General features: G+C 41.5%; 1 protein-coding gene across 5 annotated transcripts in view; it reads right to left on the reverse strand.

Moving 5' to 3' along the window:
• MEIOB (meiosis specific with OB-fold) overlaps positions 1 to 13,191 on the reverse strand; it is a 38,105-nt gene that overhangs the window by 11,123 nt on the left and 13,791 nt on the right. For all 5 annotated transcript variants that reach the window (XM_064362307.1, XM_064362308.1, XM_064362305.1 and 2 more), the window contains exons 5-10: positions 11,722 to 11,794; positions 9,389 to 9,584; positions 7,047 to 7,147; positions 6,163 to 6,215; positions 5,982 to 6,077; positions 222 to 323 (exon numbers count right to left, since the gene is read on the reverse strand). In XM_064362307.1, coding sequence (XP_064218377.1) covers positions 222 to 323; positions 5,982 to 6,077; positions 6,163 to 6,215; positions 7,047 to 7,147; positions 9,389 to 9,584; positions 11,722 to 11,794 — 621 coding nt within the window. The remainder of the gene's footprint in view (positions 1 to 221; positions 324 to 5,981; positions 6,078 to 6,162; positions 6,216 to 7,046; positions 7,148 to 9,388; positions 9,585 to 11,721; positions 11,795 to 13,191) is intronic.

Raw genomic sequence — 13,191 nt, forward strand, 5'->3', positions numbered from 1 at the left:
ACTGTGCCACTGCACTCCAGTTTGGGCAACAGAGAAAGACTCTGTCTCAAAAAAAAAAAAAGAAAAGAAAAAGATGCCCACTATTTTAAACTACCTTTTGAAAAGGTGAAATACAGTAGTTATAGAAAATGAATGTAGTATCTTGTACCATATCAAACAAATCTTTACAGGCCCAATTTCAGTCTTAAAAAAAAATCCAATATACTTAAAGGGTCACTTACAATTTATGGATTCTTTGAAATAACTGTCAATTTCATCATCCAGAACATTTGTTTCTTTATTTTCTCTTATAAAATTCAGTAGAATGTTAGCTTCTGGTGTATCTTAAATTGAAAATGCATAATAAGTAAAAAGCAAACTGATTATCTTTCAAATCACTGTAAATGATCCAAAATCATTTTAACAGTAAAAAGTGAAGACATGTAAGAATACGATCTAATAGAATTATTATGTGGCCACTAACAATGTAATGTAGAATTCTGTTAACATGGAGAGGATGTACACCACGTTACATCAACCACATAGGTTAGTGAAAGAGCAGCTTACTAACCTATGTGGTTGAATACCCTTTTAATTAAAAAAAATCTACAATATAAACACAAAATTATCTGGAAGAATATATATAAAAAATGATTCTTTCTAGACAGTGGAATTGTAGTTGATCTTTGTTTTCCTTGTTTATGTTTTTATATATTTTTTCTGAATTTTATATGTATTTCTTTACTCATCAGAAAAAAATATTTCAAAAGGCAATTGAAATACATAAAATAGGCTCTATAAACACCCTTACTCCTCACGTTGGGACACGAGTGTGCTCAAGAGTTGGAGGTGCTGTGCCAGAGGCAGGAATGTGAGTTTGGAAAGAACTCCCGCATGATGTCCTTGGACCCCCAGGCCCCCAGCCTCTGGCATGTGAATGTTAAGTACTCTAGACTGACTTGAATATTCTACGACAATGTCTGTACTTTCCTATCTTCCCCAGGAAGATTGAGCATTTCTTCCTCCTTGCTCCCGGAATACAAGTCTCATTATACCTGTTTTTTTCTCAGAACTAGGTTGCCAAATTGTCACCAGCAGGCAGTATCCCACACGATGACTACCCTTACATCCTTCTGACCAGCACTCATCTCTTTCCTTGTTCCAGAAATGTATATTGTCTCAATACTTGGCAAGTAAAAGGCATTATAAAATATTTATAAATTCATGGGTGAATGAATGAATGTAGAACTCTGTTAACATGGAGAGATGTGCACCACGAATTACTGCACTTCATATAGGAGCACTTGCTAGGGCAAAGCCACAGAAACCCAACCAACCAGCTTCCTGTGATGGGGGTTGGCAGGGATTGGTGAGTACCAGCACGCAGGTCCTCACTGACAATAGGGTTATCCTGACTGTTGGAGAAAGGCAGGAATTGTGCCCTCCCTATCTGATAAGTACTCTCAGGGCAGAGAAAGAAACAAAGGAATCTTGACATCCTAGGATAAACACAAGCCATTTAGAGCTTCTTAATTTCTATAAGGCAGGTGTAACACAGGAAATTAAAAGTAAAGCTAATATAACTATTTACAATAGCAAAGGCATGGAACCCAAATGCCCCTCAATGGTAGACTGGATAAAGAAAATGTGGTACACATACACACCATGAATACAATGCAGATATAAAAAGGAATAAGCTCATGTCCTTTGCAAGAACATGGATGAAGCTGGAAGCCATCATCCTCAGCAAACCAACACAGGAAAAGAAAACCAAACACTGCATGTTCTCACTCTTAAGTGGGAGCTGAACAATGAAATAACATGGACACAGGGAGGGAAACAACACATGCTGGGGCTTGTCGGGGGGTGGGGGGCAAGGCGAGGGAGAGCATCAAGACAAATAGCTAATGCATGTGGGGCTTGAAACCTAGATGATGGATTGATAGGTACAGCAAACCGCCATGGCACATGTGTACCTATGTAACAAACCTGCATGTTCTGCACAAGTAACCTAGAACTTAAAGTAAAATTAAAAAAAAAAAAGTAAAGGTGATATAAACTAGCACACAAATTCACGCATCGTTACGAGTATTTTCCTTTAAATTTGTTTCCTTGATAGAATAAATCCAAGAGATCTAGATCTGCTTTCCAACGTGGTGGCTATGAATAATAACATATTATATTCTTGAAAAGTACTCAGAGAACAGATTTTAAGTGTTCTCACCACAAAAAAATTATAAGTATGTGAAGTAGTGCATATGTTAATTAGCTTGATTTAGCCATTCTTCAATGTATACATATTTCTTTTTTTTTTTTGAGACAGAGTTTTGCTCTTCTTACCCAGGCTGGAGTGCAATGGCGCGATCTCGGCTCACCGCAACCTCCGCCTCCTGGGTTCAAGCAATTCTCCTGTCTCAGCCTCCCGAGTAGCTGGGACTACAAGTGTGCGCCACCATGCCCAGCTAATTTTTGTATTTTTTTAGTAGAGACGGGGTTTCACCTTGTTGCCCAGGATGGTCTAGATCTCTTGACCTTGTGATCCACCCGCCTTGGCCTCCCAAAGTGCTGGGATTATAGGCGTGAGCCACCGTGCCCGGCCCCCTAATGTATACATATTTCAAAACAACTTATTGTATAAAATAAATAGATTCCATTTTTTGTCAATTAAAAAGTCAATAAATTTTAAAAATGTGTCTCCTGGCTGGGTGCAGTGGCTCATGCCTGTAATCCCAGCACTTTGGGAGTCTGAAGCGGGTGGATCATGAGGTCAGGAAGTCGAGACCATCCCTGCCAACATGGTAAATACAAAAAATTAGCCAGGCATGGTGGTGCATGCCTGTAGTCCCAGCTACATGGGAGGCTGAAGCAGGGGAATCACTTGAACCTGGGAGGTGGAGATTGCAGTGAGCCAAGATCATGCCAACTGCACTCCAGGCTGGGCGATAGAGCAAGACTCCATCAAAAAAAAAAAAAAAAAAAAAAAAGTGTCTCCTTGAGAAAGAAGGCATCTTTTCTAATAATGTTGATTGTTGCTCAAAATACTTTGACGTTTTTCTTTGAATCTGTCATCAGAGCCAAATGCACATCCTAAAATACGTCTCATTAATTAGATCTTGAGTTTTCTATAACATTGTACTGTCAAGCTTAATCATCTTTTCCATCAGACAAATCCATCTATCTTTTAGAAACTTTTCCAGCTCACACTTACCCTTAGAGGATGAAGATTTTACTATCACTCGTGTTACTAAATGTAATAATAATAGCCCAGGCTGGGCACAGTGGCTCATGCCTATAATCTCAGCACTTTGGGAGACCAAGGCAGATGGATCACGAGGTCAGGAGGTTGAGACCATCTAGGTTAACAGGGTGAAACCCCGTCTCTACTAAAAATACAAAAAATTAGCCGGATGTGGTGGGATGTGCCTATAGTCCCGGCTACTCAGGAGGCTGAAGCTGGAGAATCGTGGAGGTTGCAGTGAGCTGAGATTGTGCCACTGCATTCCAGCCCGGGCGACAGAGCGAGACTTCATCTAAAAAAAAGAATGATAGGCCAGGTGCAGTGGCTCTCGCCTGTAATCCCAGAACTCTGGGAGGCCGAGGCAGGAGGATCATCTGAGCCCAGGAGTTCAAGACAAGCCTGGCCAATATAGTGAAACCCTGTCTCTACTAAAAACATAAAAATAAGCTGGGCATGGTAGCGGGCACCTGTACTCCCAGCAAGCTGGGAGGCTGAAGCAGGAGAATTGCTTGAACCCAGGAGGTGGAGGTTGCAGTGAGCCAAGATTGTGGCATTGCACTCCAGCCTGGAGGACAGAGCAAGACTCCATCTCAAAAAATAAATAAATAAATAAACTATTTTTATTAATAAATTATGTCTAATAATAAACCATAGTACTTCCCTCCAAGAAAGAAAAAAATTGAAGAGTAGAGTGCTGTTGTCCTAAGTGTTAATAATAGACTATCGTGTGTCACCATCAATTTCCAACAAAGCAGTCAGAGTTATCCTCTCAGAACTGAGTGAGATGCTGTCACTGCTTTGCTCCAAACCCAACCTGCTACACCGTCCAGAGTGGAAGCCAGGGCACTCTAACAGCCTGTGAGGCCTTCTTCATGGGTGCCTCTATCTCTTTTCAGAATGCTCTTGCCCCTCTCCCCCAAGTGCCATCTGCTCCAGCAACACCAGACCCTGGCTGTTCCTCCCACAGGTAGGCACAGGGCTTTCCCTCGGTTAACCCTTTAGCCTCCTCATCAAGTCTTTGCTCAAATGTCACCCTCCTATGCAGCACGCCTGAACCACCTTGTGGAATATCACACATACTGTGGCTCTCTAGGTCCTCCTGATTCTATTCCACCTGTTCTCCTTAAATATTTCATAATTCGGCCAGGCACGTTGGCTCACGCCTGTAATCTTAGTACTTTGGGAGGCCGAGGTGGGCGGATCACCTGAGTTCGGGAGTTTGAGACCAGCCTGACCAACATGGAGAAACCCTGTCTCCACTAAAAATGCAAAATTAGCCGGGCATGGTGGCATATGCCTGTAATCCTAGCTACTCGGGAGGCTGAGGCAGGAGAATCACTTGAATCTGGGAGGCGAAAGTTGCAGTGAGCTGAGATTGCGCCATTGCACTCTAGCCTGGGCAACAAGAACAAAATTCCATCTCAAAAAAAAAAATCATAATTCACGAACATATTATCTTCATTATTTATTCTCCATCTCTCCCTGCTGGAGTGTAAGCTCCATGAGGGTGGAAATATTTGTCCATTTTGTTGATGGACCCCAGAACATCAACCAGCACACAGCAGGTGCTCAGTAACAGTTCTGTGAAGAACAATTCAGGGCATGCACATCACCTACCGTGGTGCTGCCTTCAAGGAGACAACACCCATGGGAAGGGTGTGCAACATTCAGAGTACTCACATCAAAACCAGAGTCTTGTTATTTTACACCATTCCTCACAGTAATTCTCTTTTAAAAATCCTGTCAAAAGCATACATTTGGTCACAAGCATACATTGCTTTATTTATAATTCTGTCACTGCTGATGCTTTGTCACAGACCAGCAGAGTGACTGCATGCTTTAAATGGACTGTATGCTTTAAATTATACTCACAGCTTCTTGAGATGGAAAAAGATTACTCCATTTCTTTGGCAGTACTGGGTTGACGGTTATATCTGTACTCTAAAGCACCCTGGGAATGCTCACAGGCACTAACCCCTCATCTCCCCGATCTGGTTCCCTTGATTTCATGCTTTAGTAAACTGTAACTTCTTTAACAACCACTTCAGGGTATCATCTGGGCATTTAATGTGCAGTTATGAGTTAATGATACTACACAGAATACTGTGTATGTGTGTGTGTGTTATGTCCTAGCAGTAAAAGTTATTTGAATGTAGCAAAACTGAATTTACTTTTTAAATAGTCAATAATTTAGGTCATCTAAGCAATAAGCATGATCCCTCAAAAATTATCACAATGGATTATACTTTAAAAATTAATCTGGTTTTTCACCTTTCTTTCTTTCTTTCTTTTTTTTTGAGTTGGTGTCTTGCTTTGTCACCAGGCTGGAATGCAATGGTGTGATTTCAGCTCACTGCAGCCTCCATGTCCTGGGTTCAAGCAATTCTCCTGCCTCAGTCTCCTGAGTAGCTGGGATTACAGGTGACCGCCACCATGCCCAGCTAATTTTTGTATTTTTGTAGAAATGGGGTTTCACCATGTTGGTCAGGACGGTTTCTATCTCCTGACCTCATGATCTGCCCGCCTCGGCCTCCCAAAGTGCTGGGATTATGAGCGTGAGCCACCAGGCCTGGCCTGGCCTCACATTTCTTTAGTAAAGATATCAAAGTTCATTCTAAGTTTTTTTTAAAGTTATATAAAGCAATCTGCACTTCTAATATGAATTAAATCCAGGCTGAATTTTCAGTCTTAAATATACTGTATAAATACTGAACTGTGTCCAGTCATTTCCAAAGGGATAAAAAGGTTTCAGAAAGCTTTTTACCTGGATTAGTTGTAATAATGGTTTTTGAGATTACAGTTGCTGTCATGCAGTTTCGAAATTTGTCAAAACTTATTCTTACATCCGAGGCAAATATTACTGTTTGGGGAAAAAGTCATTTAAAATTATTACACGGCAGGTTATAAACTGACAAATATTGAACACAATCACTGGATAATAATACCTGTTTCTCGTGGCATCCAGCACTGTGCAAGTAGAATGGATTCATTATCCCAACTGCATTTGTTTAAAAAGAAGTAATACAAATTGAATACACTAGAAAAAACTGATAGTGACATATTATTTACAACAACAACAAAAACAAATTTTCAGTGGCTGGGGTGAGCCATCCCCAAGGTGGTCAAAGACCTCTTGGTCTTAAGGATGCCAGTTTTCACTTGTCCCTCCTATGGAGAATTTAACATCTCCATGAGAGATCATTCCTTTAACACACACTCTTCTCTAGTAATACTCTGCTTTGCCAATTTATTTTCCCAACACTTAATCACTCCAGGCTACTTAGAACTAAAGCCTAAAGACTTTAAAGTCACACTTTCAGACCACGAAGGTAAGGGCCCATTAGCAGATAACTTGCTGAGGGGTCTTGATGGGTTGAAGGCACTTTTCAGATCATTTCCTTTAGTACACAGGCATCAGGGGTCTAGACAATGCCTTGTTGTACCTGGCAGTGCTTCAGGGTTCAGCAGCCCCCACCCTGCCCCACATTCCCTGTGCCCTGCCCTGCTCCAGTATTCTTCCCAGGAAGCATGGAGGGAAAGTCTTGCTTGTTCCATGGGACCTAATAAAACACGATTCACTATAAAACAGAATTCAATAATAAAACTGGTTACAGTAGAGTCCTAAGCAATTCTATGCCATCTAAAGACCTCATTTTAAGCTGGTGTCCAAAACAACTCAACATTCAAGAGTAAGGTTGATTTTTAAAAGTATCATTCATCTCCTATCATTACCCTCTGGATATGAAATCCATCACCTTTTTGATAAAATGAAAATGTCCCAGTGATACCAATAGGGATTTCACAGTTTGGAAGAGACGTGGGTGGTTACCATGTCATTGCAAAAGAAGATTCTGTTTCATCATAGAGTCTAACTTCACACCGCTGGCCTTTTCTCCGGTCTGAAGTTGTAAAGTATTTTGGCTCTCCAACCTTAGAAATGAAAAGAAACCATTACCCTTCACCTATATGTAGAAGTACTTAAGTATATGTTGATGAAAATACTCGGAGGCCGAGGCGGGTGGATCACGAGGTCAAGAGATCGAGACCATCCTGGTCAACCTGGTGAAACCCCATCTCTACTAAAAATAAAAATTAGCTGGGCACGGTGGCGCGTGCCTGTAATCCCAGCTACTCAGGAGGCTGAGGCAGGAAGAATTGCCTGAACCCAGGAGGCGGAGGTTGCGGTGAGCCGAGATCGCGCCATTGCACTCCAGCCTGGGTAACAAGAGCGAAACTCCGTCTCAAAAAAAAAAAAAAAAAAGAAAATACTCAAATGTTCACCTTTTAAACACCAAATCAGAAATACTAAAATACCAAGAACCAGTAATAGATAGTGATGATTTTAAAGCCTCTTCTATCTCTAAACCACGTGTCCATAGCTGAAGTTGAGTCACACAACACTTTGAAGAAAGACAGAAAGACAGGTGCGTAAAGTAGATACTGAAAGTCTTTTCAACATGTCACAACAAGGCTCCATGACAGGCCCCCCTGGGGTATCTATATGGAGTCCTCCAGGGCAGGGAGGGTTTCCAGCACCTGTGTATTCCCACGGCTCATGGAGCCCAGCATGGAGTTCATGTGACTGAATGGACTCATCCTCTCTGGGGCTCAGCATCCCCATCTTTTTTTTTTTTTTTTTTTTGAGACAGAGCTTTGCTCCCAGGCTGAAATGTAACGATGCAATTCTGCCTTACTGCAACTTCCACCTCCCAGGTTCAAGCAATTCTCCTGTCTCAGTCTCCTGAGTGGCTGGGATTATGCCTGGCTAATTTTTGGTAGTTTTAGTAGAGATAGGGTTTCACCATGTTGGCCAGGCTGGTCTCGAACTCCTGACCTCAGGTGATCTGCCCACCTCGGCCTCCCAAAGTGCTGGGATTACAGGCGTGAACCAGTGTGCCTGGCAGCATCTCCATCTTCTTAGTGAACATAAAACACAACATATCTGTGGTATAAGAAGTATCCACAGGAAACAAACTAATATAGGATGCATCCTTGCCTTCTTCCCAGAGCTACCATGGTGAGAGCCACATGCGGGATATGCAGGAAACTGACACTGTTCAATTCTGTCCATTGTGGGGTGAGAGAATCAAAGAAGTGGAGATGTTCTTGCTCATTAAAGGAAGTGAAAAAAAAAAAAAGGTGGAGTTGAACCTAGGACCCTTCTCTCCACCCAGTGGTTTCTCATGTGGGAACAGCAGCAGGCCCAGCATCGATAGTCACTGGCCACCCCCCCAACACTGCCACCACTGCATCTGTGCTGCTAAGAGAAAGGGACCTGGAAAGGACAGCCAGAGGCTGAGAGGTCAGCCTAACATCTGGGGTTGGGGAGGTGAAGAACACTTCATTAAAAGGAGTTTTAAAGTGAAAAGACAGTGGAGGTGAGAAGAAGAGACCACAGGTTAATAAAAGTGTGAAGAAAAGGAAATGTAAGAGGGCTGAAAGCCAAAAGGGAGACAAAAGGCATATGAAATGACGTGACACATGAAAGCTGCCAGAGTTTCCTGCTTATATCACTATATTCATTCCGGGTTGAAGACAATTCTGACTACATTTTTTTTTTTGAGATGGAGTTTTGCTCTTGTTGCCCAGGATGGAGTGCAATGATGTGATCTTGGCTCAATGCAACCTCCACCTCCCGGATGCACCAGAAGGGAACACCACCCCCTGGGTACCCCACGGAGTGCCATTCTCCCCTGTACCTCACCAGCCTGGTCGCACTCCACCAATTAGACCATAGAGCCCCTACAGCAGGGCAGGGTGTATTCACACTCCCTCTCCGGTTTCTGGGCAGCTCTAAGCACAAAGGCAGAGAACTGATCCCTTAACTTATATTCAACTATGCCCTTCAAGGAAGATCATGGAGAATTTCAAGTCAATAAGCTTACGCTTTCCATTTACATCTTTGTTTAAGCGAAGTATAAAAAGCTCTTCTATAGTTAGCAGATCATTTATGAGCAGAGTGGGCATTCAAATACAATTTTATTTTACTATTCATCCACAGATAAAATTTCCCTTAATGAGAAGGGTTACTGTTTTCTTAATTCAACATACTACCAAGATACAGAAGAAAAACTACCCCAGCCGATTATGACCACTCCATCCCAAACACAAATCAAGTGACAGCAACTCTCCTGTCAAACTGCAGTTGGCCTTCTTGGGATTTCAACTTACCGACTTCACAGCTGCAAGCACGTTAATAATCCTCCCATTAAGACTGTGTCCATTTGCAACAATGTCACCCAATGAATAATAATCACAGGACTCTTTAACAGGTAAATGTATCAAAGAAAGTAACTTGGTGTCCACTTCATAACTGGAACAAACTTTTACTGTTGAGTGATTCTCACTGAGCAATAGTTTACAGTTGCTAAATTGCAAAAACACAAGAAAGTTATATGAAAGTGATTTTTGGATAGAAAAATTTTTCCAGGTTCACATTTAAATTACATTTTTTTGGTTGAAATTTAGACAATATTAAGAAATGTATACTTTCTACTCTTAGAAACATTGAACAATATGGCAAAATATTTTTTGTTTACAATGCGCTTTCATTAAGGAAATGTTTGGAGGATTGACGCATGTCGGAGTTCTAAGCATACCACTTATTTGATCTTGCCCAAGACTCTGCGTTTGTTTCCTTCTCCAAAAAAATCAGAGTATAAAGCACTCCAAAACTTTCAGGGGTTATACAAACCCGAGGACTAGTGTTTCTCTCTCCTATGGCCCTGGCTGCTCTGCCTAAGTGCCTCAGGTCAGGGATTGTGTTTCCTAGCCCTGCTGCACTCTGCATGGAGCAGATGGGGACACTGGCACAATGAGCCTGAACTGAGGAGCTCTGCCTCCTGCACCCAGTCCTCCCAGCTCTCAGCTTCCACGCCCCAGCAGCCCTCTAACATAGGGTCCTCCCTGCTCTGCCTCACTTACCTACCTCATCGCTTCTCTCCCATGCCACTGCCTTGCTCTCCTAACTAAGCTTCATTCCCCACAGCCCATCCTCCACAAGCAAAGTGATCTTCCTAAATCACAAATATGAAAATATTATTCCCCAGCTCAAAGACTGTCCTGTGGCTACCAGTCACAGAGGAAATAACTCGGTATGGAAGCAAAGCTGTCTGTGAAGTATCTCTGCTTCTGCCTTAAGCATCTCCCCCTGTCCATGCCCTGCATTCAGCCATATCAGACGACTACATTATGAAACTGGTATTTCTAGATGAAAAAGAGTAAAACATCAGCAGTTTCAAATGGCTCAACCTAACATTAACTGTTCTGGAAAAGAAAGGAGGTTTCCTTTTTCTTCCCTCTACCAGGAATGTTCTTCTCTCCATCTATCCATCCATTCCATGAATATTGAGAATCTGTTATACGCCAGACCCTATGCTAGGCACAAGGGATCCGGTGGTGAAGAAGGCAGACAAGACCTTTGATCTCATAAGGCTCACATATGTAAGGGGGAGACCCAAGAAAAATGAATCAAACAATTTCAGACTGTAACTTAGGTTAGGTGACAATAGCCAGGGCAAAGTCCCAGTAGTTGACCGTTAGCGCTACCACAAACAGAGCAGATGGGGAAGGTTGAAGAAGGTGACATTTAAGCTGAGAGTCATTAACCCAAAGAAGCAAATATTCAAACAGATAGGAGAAGAATGTTCTATGCATAGAGGGACTAGAAAATACAAAAGTTCTTAGTGCAGAATGAGTTCAGGATGTTCATGAAATGTAAAGAAATTCATTGTGTATGCAGAGAAATAAGGCTTGAGAGTCTGGTACAAGATGAGGTTAGAAAAGGGAAGGCGTCACAAATGATGCAAGGGTAAATGCAGTAGACTGCTGTGCCTGCCGACAGCCCTTTACAGGCTGGTACAGGAGCACAGCTACATCCTCCTCTCCAGAACTGCCAAGCCTGCCTTCGAGCTTAGTCACACACCATCCCCACACCATCCTGAGGGTTTGGGGAGTGGATGGACTACAACCAGGGCACTGTTCTAAGGGGCCACTCATACTCCAGAGCTCTGTCCTGGGCTCCTGCTGAAGCTCCAGGTGAACCCAATTCTCTGCTCAGCTTCTTCTCCACCTCTCCTTCCAGGGTTCCCCTGAGAGCTCTCCCTCAATGAAATAATCACATAAGAGTCCTCCTCTCAAGCTCTGCTTCCGGGGAACCTGACCTAAGATGGTAAGGTTGTGAGTAGAAGGATACCTTGATATGAAAAAAGAAATACGCAATTTCCAAAGTTTATCTTTTCTTTTCATTCTGTTTTAACATAACAGAGTCAAATTTTTGTAAATCTAAGAATGTGAATCAAAGTACTGAAAGCAAAGCCATTTTTTATGTGACTCTGTATCAAAGTAAATTATATCATAATCGAAGATGAGTTTTGTAAGAGAAAATTAAACTCACTTTTACTGAAATAGAAATAGAACACTTCTAGTAAGATCTCTGCTAATCTGATACAAAATTATTAGTAATGATCATTCTGACACAATCTCTGTGCCAGACAGATACTTACCTAGGAGTTGCAGGGCTGAATTTTTCCTCTCTTTCTATATACTTTCTTTGGATCAGAGGATTTTCAATTATCACTAAAACAGAGAGCAAAGTATGATCACATCGCAAAGTAACAAGATAAACACATTAAAATCCTGTTTAATTTACAATCATCAACTTTAGACTTTAAAAATTTCACACCTCATTCATCTTTCCACCATCAACATATAACATATTTTGATACTGAAATGTCAAAATTGAAATCTTTATCTCCATATATAATTAATATATTTATATATAACTAATAATTTATTCAACAGATGTCTATAACTATACTGGCCCCTATGAAGTTTACGAAGCTTTCCGCCTTCATAGTCCTTGTGTTCAATGACTCTATTATTCAACTAGAGAGATATCATACATTGTCCTGAAAGTTAATAATACAAGGTAATATGTGATTAGGGTCTAAATAACTGGTATGGAGAGCTGGCTGCTTGAGACCACAGTATTGAAAAGGAGTGTTTTCATTACCTGCATCTCTTTCTTTTCTCTTTTTCTACCGTGAAGGAGAGCTAGTACACAGGCTTTCTTGTTCCTTTTATTAGGCTAAGGCTGTCATCTTGTGAGTGACTAAGTTCCACACTTCATACTAGGTACATTATCTCTTTTTTTTTTTTTTTTTTTGTGACAGTCTTGCTCTATTACCCAGGCTGGAGTGCAGTGGCACGATATTGGCTCACTGCAGCCTCCACCTCCCAGGTTCCAGCGATTCTTCTGCCTCAGCCTCCTGAGTAGCTGGGATTACAGGTGCATGCCACCACACCTAGCAATTTTTTTTTTTTTTTTGTATTTTCAGTAAAGACAGGGCTTCACCATGTTGGCCAGGCTGGTCTCGAACTCCTGACCTCAGGTGATCCACCCCCCTCGGCCTCCCCAAGTGCTGGGATGAGCCATTGCGCCCGACCACACTATCTCATTTAATATTTACAAGAACCTAATGAGGTATTATTTCATAGTTGAGACCCAACAAGATTAAGAAGTGTTCTCAAAGCCATATGTAAGTAAATGTCGAAACTGGGATTTGAATCTAGACCTCTGTGTTTTCAAAGTCTATTGTTCTTTCTACTATACTAGATTGTACTGTCAAAGGGATACTGGGGTGAGTAGAAAATGCAAAAGATTGGTATTTCAACCAAAGGTAAAGTTCCTTAAAATCCCGTTAACAATTCAAATATCAACTTTTATCGAAATCGATTCAGTGTCCCTATTATACGTCTATAGAAAGATAACCAATTATAATAATAATAAGGGTTGATGCAAATTTAAATATGTATAAACCAAAGACAGTAAGGTTACCTAGTAAAAATATAACTATCATTTTGTATGCTTCAAGTAACATTCTGAATGCCTAGCATTGCAGTTATTTATTTATTTATTTATTTTTGAGACAGGGTCTCACTCTGTGACCCAGGATGGAGTGCAGTGGCACTAT

Source organism: Aotus nancymaae, unplaced genomic scaffold (genome assembly GCF_030222135.1).
Source record: "Aotus nancymaae isolate 86718 unplaced genomic scaffold, 86718_ANA_hifiasm-v0.15.2.pri h1tg000049l, whole genome shotgun sequence".
In the NCBI taxonomy this organism is placed as follows: Eukaryota; Metazoa; Chordata; class Mammalia; order Primates; family Aotidae; genus Aotus; species Aotus nancymaae.